This window comes from Carcharhinus amblyrhynchos, chromosome 10, assembly GCF_965287045.1.
Source record: "Carcharhinus amblyrhynchos chromosome 10, sCarAmb.v2.hapA, whole genome shotgun sequence".
NCBI classification, from domain to species: domain Eukaryota; kingdom Metazoa; phylum Chordata; class Chondrichthyes; order Carcharhiniformes; family Carcharhinidae; genus Carcharhinus; species Carcharhinus amblyrhynchos.
The window spans coordinates 3,314,646-3,333,282 of NC_137333.1; the positions used below are offsets into that span (position 1 = coordinate 3,314,646).

Below are 18,637 nucleotides of genomic sequence, written 5' to 3' on the forward strand. Positions count from 1 at the left end.
ATGTCTGCATGGGTGTCCTCCCACATGCCAAAGATGTGCGGGTTAGGTGGATTGGCCATGCGAAAATTGATCCTAGTGTCAGGGGGTTAAGCTAGGGTAAATGCGTGGGCTTGCAGAAATAGGGCCTGGGTGGGATTGTCGTCGATACAAACTCGATGGGCCAAATGGCCTCCTTCTGTACTGTAGGGATTCTATGATTCAATGCAATCACATCCTTCCTCAAATAATGAGACCAAAACTGGACGCAATACTGCAGATGCAGTCTCACCATGCCACCATCTCTCCTACAGCAGTCATTTTCACGGATGGCTTTCTGCTCTGATGGGACAAATGCCTTTCCCAGGGAGTCCACTCACAATTCTCATTCTGAAACACATGTGCTATGCAAAGTAATGAAGTCAGAAATTCAATGCTGAAGGGCAGGGCTCAGAGCAACATGGCAGGAAAGCATCAGGAATTATGCTAAAAAGAAAAAAGACCTTGTTGTTTTAAAAAAAATATCTTTCAGGTCTTCAGGATGTCCCACAGCAGTTCACAGGAGAAGAATTGTAATGCATGCAAAGATAAGCTCATTATATCCCATAATCTGCCAAAATAATACCTAAGATAATCAAATGCAAGGACCTCATTGATTCCTTTGCCTCTAACAGCTTCCCTCCACCTGCAGAATTAGTCATTGTCTTTCAATTCCATGCCCACTTGCAAAGCTCAACTCACTCCAGTTTGGTTTCTGTTCTCAACATCAAAATTGCCTTGGCCAAAACTATAAATTGTATACTCCACGCGTGCCTGACTTCTTCCCTTTTCAATATTACGCTGCGGTAGCCACCAAAAGACAAATCTGCACCAATCACAGGAAATGCTCACGTTGGCTGCATTCCCACCTATCCAAAGCAGCCATTTCAACCTGAGCAATGGCTTGCCTTCAGCCACACGACTGTCCCCATTAAACATGGAGAACTATGATTTGTGCAGGAATCAACTGCTCACCATTACAACTCTATAGAAAATAGTCAAATGCTAAAGAATGAAAGGGCTAGATGGCCTACTCCTGCTCCTATTTCTTATGTTCAAGCTGCTAACGTCCTGGAGCTCTGGAATTCCCTCTCTAAACCTCTAACTATTCCCCTCTCTCCTCATTTATGATGCTTCTTTAAACATCTTCCTTTTATCAAGCTTTATGTCACTTGCCTTAATATCACCATAAGACTCAGGTGTTAAATTCAAGGTTTTATGATGTCGATTATACAAGCGTAACTTATCCTATATTCCATTACTATAACACAATCAGGCTTTAAAAAGCAGTCTCTAAATTGGAGAAGCAGGAGGCCATTCAGCCCATCGAGCCTGCACCAACAGCAATTCCACACAGGCTCTATTCCCATGTATTTACCCTACTAATCTCCCTGACATAATGGGGCAATTTAGCCTGGCCAATCAACGTAACCCACACACCTCAGGAGTGCTAATCATTCTTTGTGTGGAACAGAATGAGACCTCTGCTCATATTCAGATATTGTTCAGAATCCCCATTCAATTCCTTCGTGTAGCCCAGAGGTGAAAATCCTGAAACAAGTTTTGACTGCTCATCCTTCGCTAAATCGGCTCTAATCTTTAATGCTACTCACTCCCCATGAGCTTTTCAATACTGGACCAAAGAGAATGCAAAGATTTTGATAATTACCTCTTCTGCAGCTGCTGTATTCCTGAGCGCCTGCAGGAGAAACGTAACCTTCGATTGGCCAGGGATATTCTCGTAGGCTTCCTGAAAAATAGAAAGATTAAATCATATGGACATCTCTCTTTATACACATACATTTAGATCTTTTTTAAAAGGCTTATAAAGTCACAATTAAGAAATGCTTTTTAAAACCAACTAATTGCTTCAAATTCTACTTAACTTTGAAAAGTGCATGTGGTGCATGAGGCTTCAGTTTTGAGTTCATCACAACTTACTAAATTTGTCAAGAGGATCTAATACCTCAGATCAAGATGCATTACATGATAGTTTAAGCAGACTTTAGCTGAAAGTTATCCCAGTGAAACAGGTTTCTTTGTACATGTATAGAAGCAAAATGGGTGATGGCATAAAGTTGCTTAATACAATAGGCATACATTACAGGCAATTCATTTACACCACTCCTAACACAGGACACATTCTCACCTCCTCCGCAAAGATTATGTCACGAGAGAAACTGAGTAAAACTACTGCAAAGTAGAATTCATCGCTCCTCCATCCCGAAACCATTCTTTCCCCCTTGCCCTCCACAAAGAACAAAAAAATTGCACGTCCCACCTCCTCAAATTGCTCCCAATTCCACTTCAATAGAGCCAAAACACGATATTATACAAAAAGAGACAAGGAAGCATTTGTGAAATGGTCAACTGTCTTTGCAGTACACACCGCAGTGTTTTCACGGCTGAGGGAAGTTTAAAATGTCCTCTTCGGGGGTCACATGCTGTCGGCACTCTAATGGCAGTGTTTACATGAGCTCTGGCTACTCATCTTTTAATATCTTAAGCACAATCCATAATTTTTTGATCCTGATCTGTATAATCTGTGCTACATTTCCTGGGAGATCCTGGCTAAATTTTGGCAACAGGGAACAGAATTAAGAAAATCCTCGTTTGATGTTTGATTGAGGCGGTTGGAGATGACCTCGGTGGGGTCCTGTTCATGGTGGCGGTTTCAATAGCAAGCGGGTCTTTACTTCAGGGCTGCTGCAGGCATTGAGATGATGGCCGCCATTACGAGTGAAGTTGTGAACAATGGTCTCAGCTCCCCGGCACAGACTGTTGGCACTCACACCGATGAACTGCAAGATATCCTAAAGAGAATCCCTTCAGTCGAGGGGGCAAATTCCTCCACGGGAGTGCATCTTCAGTCCTTGGAAATCCTGCTGCATGGTATGGCGAACACCTGGGTTGATTCGGGGAAGTGAAGTTGGAGAAAGAGAATCCGTTCGCCCGATTTCCCTTGGGATGAATTGCCAGCCAAATTTGAAAACTGACTGCCACAAAGGAAGGCGAATGGGATGCTGGCCTTTATAGCGAGGGAGATTGAATATAAAAGTAGGGAGGTCTTGCTGCAGCTGTATAGGGCATTGGTGAGGCCGCAGCTGGAGTACTGTGTGCAGTTTTGGGCGCCACACCTGCGCAAGGATATTTTGGCCCTGGAGGGAGTGCAGAGGAGGTTTACTAGGCTGATACCGGAGTTGAGGGGATTGAGCTATGAGGAGAGGCTGAATAAACTAGGCTTGTACTCGTTAGAGTTTAGAAGAATGAGGGGAGATCTCATTGGGACGTATAAGATGATGAATGGGATGGATAGGATAGAGGTGGAGAGACTCTTCCCGCTCAAAAAAGACAGTAGGACTAGGGGGCACAGCCTCAAGATAAAGGGGAGGCGGTTTAGAACGGAGTTGAGGAGGAACTTCTTCACTCAAAGGGTGGTGAATCTCTGGAATTCTCTGCCAGTTGAAGTGGTGGAGGCTGCCTCGCTAAATATTTTTAAGAAGCGGGTTGATGGGTTCTTGATAAGAGAGGGGATTAAGGGTTATGGGGAGAGGGCGGGAAAGTGGAACTGAGCCACGACAGATCAGCCATGATCTTATTGAATGGCGGGGCAGGCTCGAAGGGCTAGATGGCCTACTCCTGCTCCTATTTCTTATGTTTTTATGTTCTTACAATCTCGATCTCAGAGTTGGGCATTTCGTGCTCGATGGAGCACATCATACCTGATCTTCAAGGCCTGGGATCGGCTGAAGACTCTGGCCACTAGTCTTACATAGTCTTGTCTTTGGTTTTGTTGAGAAGGCTGGAGGTGGCTGGACATGACAATATGGTGGAAATGCAAAGACTTCAATGGATGAATCCCAGATGTTGCTGGCAAATTATGTGGATGGTTGTATTACCCTGCAGTCCATTATAAATTCTGAACTTCTGTTCCTTTGTGATTATACTCTTGATTCCACGTGCACCATGGGGCCATGTGGTGATGGCTCTATCCAGTTATCCCAAGACTCCATACTTTGTGTCTTTTCATTATCCATATGAAAAAAAGACACCAACTACAACAATTATAACAATTGTAATTTGAATTATTTGTCTGAGTGTTTGTCTTTCCTGTATATGTAGAATAATGACCATTCTGTACTCCAGTAGATTATGGGGATTTATTACATCTTGTAGTAAAATGGAAACCCCGCCATCAAACATTCATTAAAAAAAAACGCTTTGTCTGTCCATGCCAAGTGATAGTGCTGACTTACATTTGTATATCAAAAAAAAGGCCCAAGATTGTGGCAATGCAGGGTAATAGCTCATCACAAATACAATTCCCAATATTAGATTCAAAAGCAAGTTTAAGGTCACTTCCCATAAGGAAGGTGTAAAATATAGCTGAGAATGAACCAACTTGGTTAAGTCATATACAATTTTTTGCAGTTATAAAAAACCAAATGGGCACTATTGGCTTCAAATTTCAAGGTTAAGACTGACAAAGCCTGGAAAGGAATTACCAATCAATCCACAGGCTCCTTATAAACACACGTTTTTAAAAATTCATTCATGGGATGTGAGTATCATGGGCAAGGGCAGCATTTGTTTCTCATCTCTAATTGCCCTGGAGATGATGATAGTGAGCAACCTTCTTGAATCACTGTATTCCATGTGGTGTAGGTATGTCCATCCCACAGTGCTGTCTAGGTAGGTGACAGAATAAGACCGAACAGCTCAGTGAAATGATCTTGAGAATTATATTTCAACGGAACCAATGTTAGAAGTTTGGGGAAGGGGGGCAGCAGGGTGTGTTAAGACAGGAGCGCAAGGTATCTGGGGTGAGCGGTGGGATGTCCATTTGGCAACCATATCAACCCGTGAATAGGAGTTGATAGCATCCCACAGTATGAGGGGTAAAGCCTGATCTGTCAACTATTTCATTAGCACCTACATCAGAGCAACACTGATGAATGTCTTTGCTTTAACTGGCAGAGTACAGGCCTATGGACAGACTGGAGCAATGCCAGGTTTCACATTCTTTTCCCCCCACAGCATTGGTTATGCATCACTTTTGATTTTGATTTGATATGTTATTGCCACATGTACTAATATGCCGTGAAAAGTATTGTTTCTTGCATGCTATCCAGACAAAGCATACCGTACATAGAAAAGGAAGGGAGAGTGGGCAGAATGTAGTGTTACAGTCATAGCTGGGGTGTAGAGAAAGATCAACTTAATGCAAGGTAGGTCCATTCAAAAATCTGATGGCAGCAGGGAAGATGTTGTTTTGAGTCGGTTGGTACTTGACCTCAGACTATCGTGTCTTTTTCCCCGATGGAAGAACTGAGTGTCTCAATGAATTTAAATAATCAAAACTGAAACTTTGAGTAAACCTACAGCATAAGCAGCCAAAAATATTTAGCGTCTCATCCATCTCCCATGGTCAACACCTGCACCAATAATGAGGTACATAATTAAATATTTCAGCAATGTCTTTTCCTTTCTAATAATTATATCTGATCTGATTTACAAAAAAGGTTTAGACGATTTGCAACCTGCATCAAAATACCGATTCATAAAAAACAACCAAAGTTCAAAACAGCACAAGAACAGTTTCAAACTTTTATATAGTAAACTTTTATATGGGGGGGCACGGCGGAAAGAGAGAAAGCGAGGTGGGGGGGGGGGGGGGAAGGAATGAGACACTTCTGACAGTGACAGTTTAGTCACAAGCTGGGAAACTACAAGCCATTGGGGGACTAATGCGTTATTCCTGACCAGTTTGGCATCCAATCACATCACGTTTGATTCACATCTGACAGTCACTCGAGCTTGTTTACCTCAACTGTGCAAAGCTCGGGTTACCAAACAGAAAGGCAATCCTACTCAGATCAACCGACTGTCCCCTGAACACAGGCAGGTCACAACAAGCCCTATTAATATACACACTAACCCCAGTGGAAGGTCAATGCAATGTTGACCTGTGTCAAGAGGGCTGGAACACAATGAGTAAAAGTTGTGTTACAGCTGCGCAGAGCCCTTTTAAAGGAGTGTGTACAGTTTGGGGCATCACACTGCAGAAAGGATACACTGGCTGAGTGTGGAAGATTTTAGTTCAGTCAGGCAGCATGGTCGGTGCAGGCTTGGAGACCGAAGGGCCTATTCCTGTGCTGTAATTTTCTTTGTTTATTCAGGGATGATCAAATTAAGGTGCTTAAGATGATTAAAGGAGTTAACCATTTCCTCGTTCCTGTGATGGGGGAGTCCAGAACAAGTGGACATAACATTAACGCTGCAGCCAGGCCATTCAGAGGTGACTTCAGGGAGCATTTCCTCTCACAAAGAGGAGCAGAAATCTGGAGCACTCTCCCCCAAAAAAGCTATCCAAGTCTGGGGGTCAATTGCAATTTCAAAAACTGTGAATGATTGATTTTTATTGGAGATTAGGAGTTACAGAACCAAGCAGGGTAGTTGGAGCTTAGATACAAATCAGCCATGATCCAATTGAATGGCAGAACAGATTTGAGGAATGGAATGACTTCTTCCTGTTCCTGAAATGACAGTGCAAATCTTGACATCCTTCAGGAGCAGAGAACAATTGGATACAGGGAAAGGGAATTGATGCACTGAGACAAGACAAGAAAAAATAAAGAAGATATGATACATTTACATATCCGAAATGTTGTCACATGAGGTTTCCCAATGGTTCACTGAGAAAATGCCATTGTTCAGCATGGAACTGAGTTACACCACAGCACACAGTACCTCAATTTTATCAAGGGACTTAAAGGAAGAATTCATCCTCAAAAGAATCATCTCCCTTTAAACAAATGTAAGCAAGGCTTCAATGCTGGTTAACCTTGTGCTGTGTAGAATGCCCCAGATGTTTTTGTTTGGGGGGACAGGGGGTCAACTGGGGAGACACAGTTGCAGTACTAAGTGCTGTTTCACTACACTCCCTCAAATGGAGGGTGTACAAATGACAGGATTACAGCATTGAAGGAGGAAAATGGTGCTGATTGGAAACAAAATGGTTTTATGATGGCTGCGCATGCAAGTGTGTGGTGATGTATAATGACAAAGTCCCAGCTTTAACTGCACCCATGCCAAATTTCTCTCTCTCAAGCAGAAAGCAGAGCTAGCAAGCTCAGGAGAAAATAAGGAGTCAGGCTAATAACTACAAGTTAGGACATAGCATACCAGGATAGAAGGGAAAATAAATTCATTTTCAAATGGGCTGAAGTTATACACTCAAGTTAGAACAGCATCCATTAACAATGACTAGTCTAACCCAACACAGAATACTAATGGCCTTGTAACTCCTTTCACAGTTGCTGCACAATCCAGTGATGACTGCTGTTAACACCACACTATAACCCTGAATAAAAGATTTCTGAACAGACACACACAAAAAAATCTCCTGCCAGGATTACAAAATTCAGCAAGCATTAACTTATCTATTTTAGGATCTTAATCAATTGTCTTTTAAGAATGAATGTGCTGATTATTAAAAGTGTTGCAGCTGATAAAAATGCCAGGCTTTGATGGCCATTCATCACCCAGCAGCAACCCAGTCCTGACTAGACACATGAAGCTTATTGAATCTATAATGGCATTCCCCACCAGGCTTAAGAATAGAAACTCAGGCATTTTTAAGAATGAATGAACAAACTGAATCACAAAGAGCTCTCGTATGTAATACAAAAGCCTGCTTGGAATGAAGCACAGTATTCTGTATGGTTTGAAGCCTACACTATAATGTCAGCCAATGCGCTAGAGCAGCATTGTTGGAGGTGACATACTTTAGATGCAAAATTAAATTGATGCCCAATTTGCTGCTTACAGCGAGCATTAAATATACCACAGCCCCATGATAAAAAGAGCAGGCATTTCTCAATGGCCTATGTAAAATATTTGTCCCTCCACTCATTAACTACATGTTATCAGACGATTGTTGAACACATTTGATGCAAAATACGAGAGTCTCGAAACAACCTGTACTTCAAAGATCCAATTGTTTTGCAACATCCTGATATCAGTGGTGCTACATACGTGCAATTATGATGATTATGAATTATTACTTAGAACCTTTGTTTTAAGCTTAGCTTTTAGGGTGCAGGTGTTACAGGCAAGGCCAGCAATGACTGCCAATCCCTAATTGCCCTCGAGAAAATAACGATGATCTGCCTTCTTGGAATGCTGCAATCCACACACATACACCCACAGCGTTTTTGGAAGGAAGTTACAGGATTCTATTCCAGTGATTGTGAAGGAATGGCAATATAGTTCTCATCAGGAAGGTATGCGAATTGGAGGGGACCTTGCAGACAATGACGTTCTCATGTGCTTGCTGCCCTTGAACTCGAGGTGGCAAGGGTCAGTTGAATGAGTTCTGTGGTGTCTCCTGTAGATGATAGATGCTGCACCCCTATGCAATAGAGTGTGGCTGTTTAAGCTGGTTGGTGAAGTGAAAATGCTTTGGCCTGGTTGGTGTCAAGTGTTGAGTGCTGTTGCAGCTGCACTCATCCAAGCGATGGAGTATCACAATCCTGTCAAACACCTTGTAGATGATAGAAGGACTAAGGGGAGTTAGGGAGTGCGTCACTCATATTACAGCATTCAATCCCTGGCCAGCTCTTAGGTGATTGAGTTGGATGTGAAAAATCTGAGGGCAAACAGATAAAGCATTTTAACAGCTCGTCCAATTTCCAGTCAATGGCAACTCCAAGAATGTTGATGGGGAGAATTCAGGAATAGCAGTTAAAAGGGTTGGTGCAGAATTCAAAAATAGCAGTAAAAAGCGTTGGTGCTTCACGCTGGTGCTGTCCATTAAAACCTATTTCTTATGTTCTTATGAACTAACAAATCATCTTCAATCTTCTCCCCTCCTGAAGATGGTTCACCAGCAATATCTCCACAAACTTAACTTAGTAAACCTCAACAGCTCCAAATCAGCCATGATCCTGGCTCTGCTAGCACTAGGATCTGAGTCGGAAGGTTGTGGATTCCAATCCCGTTCCATTAGCCTCAATATCAAAATCCTGGGTGGGTAGCACGCCATGACATTGGGCAGGCAGCGCACTCAAGGAACGTATCTTTCAGATTAAACCTGCTCTGTTGTGTGTAACAGATCTCATGGCACCATTTCAACGGAGAACTGGGGAATTATCTGCATTGTCCTGGCTAGACCTGTCAACCAACCTTTAATGTCAGATTATCTGGTCATTATCAGATTGCTGTTCGTGGGACCATGCTGCGTATAAAATATTTACTGCATTTCCCACAACAGTGACTATAGTCCTAAGGCTGTCAAATGCTTCAGGATGCCTCAAGGTCATTATTGGCATGGTATAAATTCAAGTTCTTCCTTGCTTTCTATTCAACAGAACGACAGCATTGCAGTAAAATTCAATTCTATTTACCAACCAGTATGAAGTGTCACTAAACTTAGGACCATAAGAATGGCTGCCTCTCCCATTTCCCCTCTCCTCACCGCATCCCTAGCCCGCTTCCTCAATAGTTCCTCCATCATTAACTTGCATCTCTCTAGAGCCTCTCACATCTCTCTTTATCCCCACAAGGTCATGATGTTGATAAGACCATTCCTCCTGCTCCCTCAACCTAACTCCTATTAAACTGCTGGCCATCCATCTGCCCTTCCTGCCTTCCATATTTTTTAACCATTTTTAATGGCTTTCCCTCTTTACGTACTCTTCAACTCTCTTTAAAAAAAGCAACCACTGTCTTTGGAAACTACTGTCCAATCTTCCTTTCCTCTCCAAAGACCTTGAATGTGTTGTCACCTCCCAAAACCATGCCCACCTCCAACTAAATAGTGGGAAGATGGAAGCCATTATATATCTTTGGTCCCTGCCACAAATTCCGTTCTCTAGCCATCAAGCCATCCCTCTCACTGGCAAGAGTCTAAAAACAAAACTGTACACAACTTCCACGGCATCATAAAGACTGACAATTTCCACACCCACAAGACCATCTGAATCTGTCCTACCTCCATTTACCTGTTGCTAAAACCCTCAACTGTGCTTCCTTACTTCTACTCCTGGCTGGTCTCCTACATTCTACTCTCCACAAACCTGAAGTCACAAAGGAACCGCCGGCCACATCCTAACTTGCATCAAATCCCATTCACTTACCATCTTGTGCTCACTGATCTGCATTACTTCTGATTAAGCAACACCTTGATTTTAATGCTTCCACCCTGATTTTAAAATCCCTCCGTATCTCTGTAATCCTCTCCAGCTCTACAGCATTGAGATCTCTGCGCTCCTCCAATTTTGGCCTCTTCAGCATTCCCAGTTTTCATTCCACCACCATTGGTGGCCATCAGTAGCCCAGCCCCTCATTTGAAATTCCCTCCCTAAACCTCACCACCTTCTACCTCTCACTCCCCTTCAAAATGACTTAAAATCGACCTCTGACCAAGCTTTTGGGTCATCTCCCCATATATCTTCTTATATGGGTCAATGTCAAATTGTTTGATAACATTTCTGTGAAACATTTTGGGAAATTTTATGAAATTAAAGGTGCTATATAAATACAACTTGTTGATATTGTCACACATCACAGTTGGTCAATTTTCCCACTACTGGAGCCTCCACTTATCTTTCACCAGACACTGCTGCTGATTTGCTGAGATCACTGAACTGACAGAGACCAAATGACGAATCCAGCAACTTTATGGCCTGTATAGCACATCAGGCAGTACACTCAACCAACTTGAAGTCTCTTTAAATGAGTTGAAGTTCTTTCTCTTCTACAGCACCTCCCACAACTTCAGGGCATCGCAATGCATTTTACAGCCAATGACGTGCGGTCACTGTTGTGATGTTAGAAGTATAGCAATCAATTTGCATACAGCAAGCTCCCAAAAACAAAAGCAATGTGTTAAACGAGCAAACAATTTTTTTTTAAACTGTGATGCGCATTGGCTAGGATATTGAGCACTCCTCTGCTCTTCTTCGAAATAGAAGAGATGAACTCTTTACATCCACCTGTGGGGGCCTTGGTTTAATGTCCACCTGAAACTCGCTGCTCCCTCAGCCCTGTACAGGTAGCACAGTCAGCTTTCTGGAGTACATGCAATTCAGAGGTGAGTGCGCTATGCACTGAAAGATAGCTGATAACTCGTAATAACCTACTGTACACAGTACAATCGTAACATCACACAGAAGCTATACTGACTGTATGTATTGAAATAAATCCTAATACTAAAGTGGCCTGAAAAACTATTTCTCAGCTTTAGTTAAATCCTGCCAATGTCCCAGTCAAAGAAAGGGGAACTGGCCAGATCAGCAAATTAAAACCCACCTTTCAACTCCAGTATAAACAAAAGGAAAATAGCGCTGATGCTGGAAATCTGAAATAAAAACAGAAAATGCTGAAAAACCCAGCACATCTGGCAGCATCTGTGATAAGAGAAACTGAGTTAATTTTTCACATCCAATATGACTTTCCTTCACAGCTGAAGAAATGCAATGGATTAGATAGTCGGAGGTGGAGAAGGTTGAACAGAATAGTTGGGATAGAAATAACGTAGGTCACAATGAAGGACAGACTGACAAAGATGGCGTGGGCACAAGCCAAAGGGAGTGTTACTGGTAGCATTAAGGACTAAAGGTGGTGCAGAGAAGGACAGATAGCAGAATGCATTAATAGGGGAACAAAGACCTGTGCTCAGTGAAAGAAAAACTGAAGAACAAGTGTCAGGTGGCCCTGGAAAAGGAGGCAGGTGCGGGTGGGGGTGGGAATTGTGTGATGGTGGTGTTATCAGACTTGAAACGTTAACTCTGTTTCTCTCTCCACAGATGCTGCCAGAGCTGCTGAGTTTCAGTTTTTCCATCCTTTTATACCATCCCACACACCAACTTGACACATGCACTCTGTGAAAGTAATTCCAGGAAATAGCTTATTGCCACATCTTCCTGAGCCACAAAACAATGCCAAACACACCACTGCAAATAAAATCACAGGACCTGCAGCAGTCGCCAATCTAATTTCACTGAAGCTTATAGCAGCAAGGAAAAGCACAATTGGCCAAGTGTTGATATTCTGGCTCCCAGTGTAATAGCCTATTTGCACAAGTCAGGAACTCAATATATCAAGGACAATGACATTCTCACTGCCTTAATAAATACAACAGCCCAAATTATCAGCTTGCTGAAAATGTTACCGTAAAAGTTTTGAGAGACAAATTAAAGGAAACAAATTCATCTTCCAAGTTGCTTAATTCATAATCAAATCCCAAAAGTGCCATCTATAATAATCCTCAAGGGAATAATGAGTTATATAAAACACTGATCCCACAGCACATTAAGAGTAAACTCTCTTTGCTAAGTGCCAAACATCACTCCCCAGATAGCTTTTTCTTTTTAAAACAGACTTGCTACGATCACATTACGCACATCCAAAACACAAATACAATTCCAAATGGGGATCCACTACCAATTTCACAACACCTAAACCGCAGGTATAAAAAAAAATCACTATGCAGCTTAAAACTTAGCTCAGCAAGCAAGTTTCATATCTCATATTCTTAAATTGTTTTCAAGGAAATAAAGGTTTGAATTTTTATAGTGCCTCTCATAACCCCAAGCTTCTCCAAACTACTTTACAGCTGATGTCTGATAGCGTCTTTATCATCTTATGTTCTTATGTCTGACAACATAGACTGTTACAAAGCCACATTTGAGTTATATGAGGCAATATTGGAGCAGATAGGCAAAAATCTGGTCGAAGAGGTAAGTCTTAAGGAGAGAGAGGTAGAGAGATTCAGGGAGGAAATTTCAGAGCAGCTCAAGTAATATGCCCCATTATCACATTGGAAATGTGACTACGGATCACCACAAAAACCTCACTAGCCAATTTATATAAACAAAAAAGGATTCTCCTGTAGCTTTGGCCAATAGTCTACTTTGTAAATCCCAGCCTTATTCCTGATTACTAGATCAGCATTAATCCAAATGATCATAGAATCCCTACAGTTTAGAAGGGGGCCATTCAGCCCAGGTCTGCACTGACTACAAGTGCGCCCTAGGTCTTATTCCCATAACCCCACATATTTACACTACTAGTCCCCGTGGCACTAAGTGACAATTTACCATGGCCAATCAACTTAACCCACACCTTTGAATTGTGGGAAGAAATTGGAGCACCCAGAGGAAACCCACAGAGACACAGGGAGAATGCGCAAACTTTACACTATGACCCAAGCTGCAAAATGAATCTGGGTCTTTGGCATGGTGAGGCAGCAGTGCCTAACCACTGTGCCTCGCTGAACAACTCAGGTGATACATCATGGAGACACTGCTTCACATTCTGAATGATTTGTCAAATGGAGTAGATTTAGAAATTAAGACTAATGATTCATATCTACTGTCCTATTTAGAACCAAATCATTTTTCTCTCATTACTTCCCAAAGCCATCTATAACTCACTGAGGTATGGTCCCAGTTTCCACCCTTCCTATTTCTAATCTGCATACCTTGTCGGTGTCCAGAGTGAGCATCATACCTAATTCCACCCTGTCCTCACTAACCATCTCAGACACACTGATCAGGATTCAATATTTCCATTCCCCTTTATCTCACAGCTAACCTGTAAAATGACAGCTCTTTAACTTACACCCAGCGCACTGAAGACAATGGCACTCCATTCACAAGTTATAACTTCGCAAACATGAAAGGCAATACAAGAGTACATACATCATGGTTACAATTAAACAAATCCATTAAACAGCCAAATTATAGATCACCACAAACATCTCACTAACCAACTTATATAAACAAGGATTCTCCTGCAGCTTTCATCTGTAATGCTAAAAACAAGTTAAGAAAATAACAAATCTACAGGTATAGAAATGGGAAGGAAAACATTTTTATAGACAGAAATCTTCATCTCTGATCAAACTTCAAGTGCAAGAAAGCATCATTAGGTGAGTATTTTGATGTTTAGTTCAATCCCTTCACTATCCCAATAAAAATGATTAAACCAAAAAAATTTTTCACAGGGTCACACTTTTGACAATCAGGTCTGCAATTGAAAAATAGTCCATATTAAATCCTACAGTCAAGTTACAGGTTATCTACTCTCCCTGACAAGGTTTCCATACAGAAATAACCTCATAGCAAACAGAAAGATCTATCATGCTCATGTCAGTTCTTCCAATTAGTCCCCCTCCTCTTCCTTTTACCCCCCCCCCCTCAGCTGTAACTTGTTTTCCTTTTCACATTGATATCTAATTCCCATTTGAAAGTTATTATTGAATCTATGGTCATAACCCCCTCAGACAATGCATTCTAAATCAGAAGTCACAAGTGAAAATAATCTACTCATCTCCCTCTTCTTCTTTATTTATTTGAAATGCATGCTGTCTGGTCACTACCTCTCTCTCTCTTTCCTGTCACTAGAATGGTCATAACACAAGAGGCCATTTAGCACATTGTGCCCATGACTGGTATTTGTCAAAGCAGTTTAGCTAGTCCCACTCCCCACTTTTCATCCATTTCCCTGCAAATTACTTTCTTTTGCACGTTTATCCAATACTCTTTTCAAAGCCACGATCAAATCTGCTGCCCTCACCAGTTGTGTCACAAAACAGTTTTCCTTCATGATACCTTATGTTCGTTTGTCAATCACCTTAAATCTGTGTCCTCCGGTTGGTGTGCTGCCTGCCAATGGGAACAGTTACTCCCCATTTATTCTGTCCAAACCCCTCAAGATTTTGAATTACCAGTCAAATATGCTGCCAACTTTCTCTTCTCCAAGGCAAAAAGCCCCAACTTCACCAATCCATCCACATCAACTTAGGTCTCTTGTACTGGAGTCTCCTGAATCTATTCCATACCTTCCCCAATTCACAGCCCTCCTAAAATGCGGTGCCCAGAAGTGGATACAATACGCTGCTCGAGACCAAACCAGTGATTCAATGTAAACAGGTTCTCCTTATTTACCAAAACAAAACAAAAATACTGCAGAAAATGGGGATCTAGATCTAAAACATAAACATAAAGCACAGGGAAAAACTGTGGAAAGAGAGAGAAACAAGGGTTAACATTTCGAGTCAAACTTCAAAGTAGTCACATTGGGCTCGAAACACTAACTCTCGATTCCTCTCTCCACAGATGCTGCTAGACCTGCTGAGTCTTTCCAGTGCTTTTTGTTTGTATTTTAGATTTGGATCCAGATCCCTTGGTTTCTGCAGTAAGTATTCTGCTTCTATTTTATCTCTCTCACCATTGATACTGCAGAGCTGCTGAGTCCCCCCCCCCCTCTCCTCAGCGCTTTCTGTTTCTAATCCCCTGATTGAGTCGTCTCCTGATTGTGGAGTCAGTCCTCTGTCCAACCTCCTCCTCCTCTCTGCTGCCAAAGGGAGAAGAATCTCAGCTTCTGTACCCAGAGCTGGAGTTTTCAGAGAGGCAGCTGGAGGGAGGTGGTGTTCAGATGAGGGAAAACACATGGCCGGAGGATCTGGTGGCCAAGGCCAGGCTACACGTGGGCCTCTGCTTTCCCCCCACCACCCCTCCACCCAAGCCAGGACTGGGAGAGGAAGGAGCTGCTGCCTCAGCGCCCAGGGGGACTAACTAGGCCACACTGTCCCCTCCAAGCCTGGCTTCAATGAAGCCCCTGCCCCCTCTCTCCCCCCCATTCCCCCCCTCCTCTCCCTCACCACCAGGATAAAACTATACCGTGAATTTTTAACCACACATAACCCGCTCTCCCTCTGCGGTTACCTCGGCCTGCTTCCTGACGGCATTGTCAGGGCTCAGGAGGTTGCTGAGCAGGAGATAGAATTGCTGCTGCTCCGCCATGGCGCCGAGTGTGTGAGAGAGAGGGATGGGGGATGGGGGGAGGGAGGAGGGAGGCCGGCGCAGCTGACCTTTGACACCTGCGGAGGGGAGGAGGCGGGGCCTCCCACCGTGGGGCGTGGCCCCGAGCGCCGACGTACAGTGCGTGCCCGGCGGCGTCCCCTCCACGCGATGCTCAGCCACGGGCGACGCAGCCTAGCGTTGTGACGTAGAAGCCACACGTCCAGGAGGCGGAGCCGTGACGCAGGGTGCCGGCTGGCCTCGCCGGGGACGGCACAACCTCGGCCTGATGACGTGTGCCAGCCCCGCGCCCACGCGGTGGCGCGATGACGTAAGACGCAGCCTGGCGCGACGGAAGAGTGTACCCTCTTGGTCTCCTCCCCTCCCCCGGCGCTGGAGGGCACAAAGCCTCCTCCTCCCATTGGCTGAAGCGGCAGCGCGCCAGCCGTGACGCTCCCAGCCATTCAGTAAAAACAGGAGAGCCCGCGCGGAAGCGCGATGACGTCATCGCAGCCCTACATAAGGCGGGAAATGAGCATTGCAGCTTGTGAATGAATGGCACATCTGCCACCTCCAGGCAGACAACTTGTCTGCACAGCTAATGTGTGTCTGACCAGTCACCTCCAAATACTTTACCCTCAGGCTGTGGAATGCAAATTGAAACCAAATTTAAATATACAGTGAGAGTTGTTTTACAATCTTCTGAGAATCACAATTCTAGGTTTTAATCAAAAGCAATTCATTTTTGAACAAAAGCTACAAAATTATTCTGCTACGTTGTCTTACCTGGCACAGGTGAAACCATGATCAAGCGGGTGGTTTGCCCAGGACGAGGCTAGCCCATTGCACTTCGGGTGTGCTGATGCCTGCGATGTCCCCAAATGCAGGATACTTGACTGAAAAATTTGTGGGGTGAGCACTGCTGCCTCAGCATCAGGGACCCAGGTTTGATTCAGGTTTGGGTCACTGTCTGTGCGGAGGCTGTACGTTCTCCCTGTGTCTGCATGGGTTTCCATGCGTTCTGGTTTCCTCTCACAATCTGAAAGATGGGCTGATTAGGTGCATTGGCCATGCTAAATTCTCCCTCAGTGTACCCGAACAGGCAATGGAATGTGCAAACTCGGGGATTTTTACAGTAACTTCATTGCAGTGTTAATGTAAGTCTACTTTTAATACTAATAAATAAACTTTAAACCATCCACTGTGTGAAGAAGATTTTCATTGCGTTGTCTTTGCCATTTGCCCTAAATAAATGTCCTCTGGTTAACTCTTCCACTACTGGGAACAGGTTCTCTTTATCCACTTATTAATTTTACCCCATGGGTTCCTGTAATCTAGATAATCTAGATGTTGAAATGATGACACAGTTGTTAGCACTGCTGCCTCACAGCTCCAGAAATCTGAGTTCAATTCTGGCCTCTAGTGAAGGTGTGGAGTTTGCATGTTCTCCCCATGCCTGTATGTGTTTTCTCCAGGTGCTCTGGTTTCCTCCAACGGTCCAAAAAATGTGTGGGTTAGGTGGATTGGCCATGCTAAGTTTCTCTGGGGCAATCACCCTCAGTAACCATTTGAAAATGTGTTTCAAATCACAAACTTTGGATGATTCTGACAGGGTGATACTAATAGTTGGCCAGAAAACGTTCTTCTAACTTCTGGGTAACTATTGTAAAGACCCTGACTGACCACAACCTCCCCACCCCATCTGCCCCTCCCAGGGTCTCCACCATACCCTCAAATGTCATGGAGTTTCCCCCATCCACATGCCACTCCACCAATCCCAACTCTCTGCAACTGGTCTGACTCACAGCCCCCGCACTAATGTAACCCCCCTCGTGACACCTCACCCCTAACCCCACAGACCTGAGCACACCACCCCCCCCCCCACTTCATACTCCCAATCCAATGACCTCCCCAACTTGACCTGGATGCACCCACAACCAAACCACCCAACTGCCTGCCCTCCACCCCTGGCCTAAACACCCACTCACCTAAAAGCACATGGAATGTTTTCCTTACTGGGCAAGATATTGAATACAAAAGCAGTGATGTATTGCTGGTTCGGCCACAGCTGGAGTTTTGTGTACAATTCAGGTCACCATATCATATAAGGGACATACTTGCTTTGAAGAAACAGCAGAGGAAACTTACAAGAATGTTGCCAGGACTTGAAAATTGAAGCTATGAAAAGAGATTGGATAGGCAAGGGTTATTTTCTTTCGAACAGGGGAGGCTAAGGGCTGACCCTTTTTTGTGCTTACACACTTGATAACAAACATATACATACATGCCAACATGTGTACATGCACATATGCAGGCACTTGCCACACAACCATGTACATACACACTCATACATGTTAGCATGTGCGCATAGATTTGATTTGATTTATTATTGTCACATGTATTAACATGCAGTGAAAAGTATTGTTGCTTGCATACTATACAGACAAAACATACCGTTCACAGAGAAGGAAAGAAGAGAGTGCAGAATGTAGTGTTTACAGTCACAGCTAGGGTGTAGAGAACGATCAACTTAATGTGAGGTAGGTCCATTCAAAAGTCTAATGGTGGCAGGGAAGGAGCTGTTCTTGAGTCGATTGGTACGTGTTCCTCAGACTTTTGTATCTTTTTCCTGAAGGAAGAAAGTGGAAGAGAGAATGTCTGGGGTGCGTGGGGCCCCTAATTATGCTGGCTGCTTTGCTGGGGCAGCGGGAAGTGGAGATAGTGTCAATGGATGGGAGGCTGGTTTGCGTGATGGATTGGGCTAAAATGTACATATGTACATGTGTGCACACGTCTGCTTGTACATGCACACA

General features: G+C 43.6%; 1 protein-coding gene and 1 pseudogene across 1 annotated transcript in view; one reads left to right on the forward strand and one right to left on the reverse strand.

Annotated features, from left to right (window-relative positions):
• kpnb3 (karyopherin (importin) beta 3) overlaps positions 1 to 15,862 on the reverse strand; it is a 61,386-nt gene extending 45,524 nt beyond the window's left edge. The window contains exons 1-2 of the mRNA XM_080198068.1: positions 15,750 to 15,862; positions 1,685 to 1,765 (exon numbers count right to left, since the gene is read on the reverse strand). Coding sequence (XP_080054194.1) covers positions 1,685 to 1,765; positions 15,750 to 15,827 — 159 coding nt within the window. The 5' untranslated portion in view covers positions 15,828 to 15,862. The remainder of the gene's footprint in view (positions 1 to 1,684; positions 1,766 to 15,749) is intronic.
• A 740-nt stretch (positions 15,863 to 16,602) lies between these two features.
• Positions 16,603 to 16,756, forward strand: LOC145349582 (U1 spliceosomal RNA; annotated as a pseudogene).
• Positions 16,757 to 18,637: the final 1,881 nt, after the last annotated feature.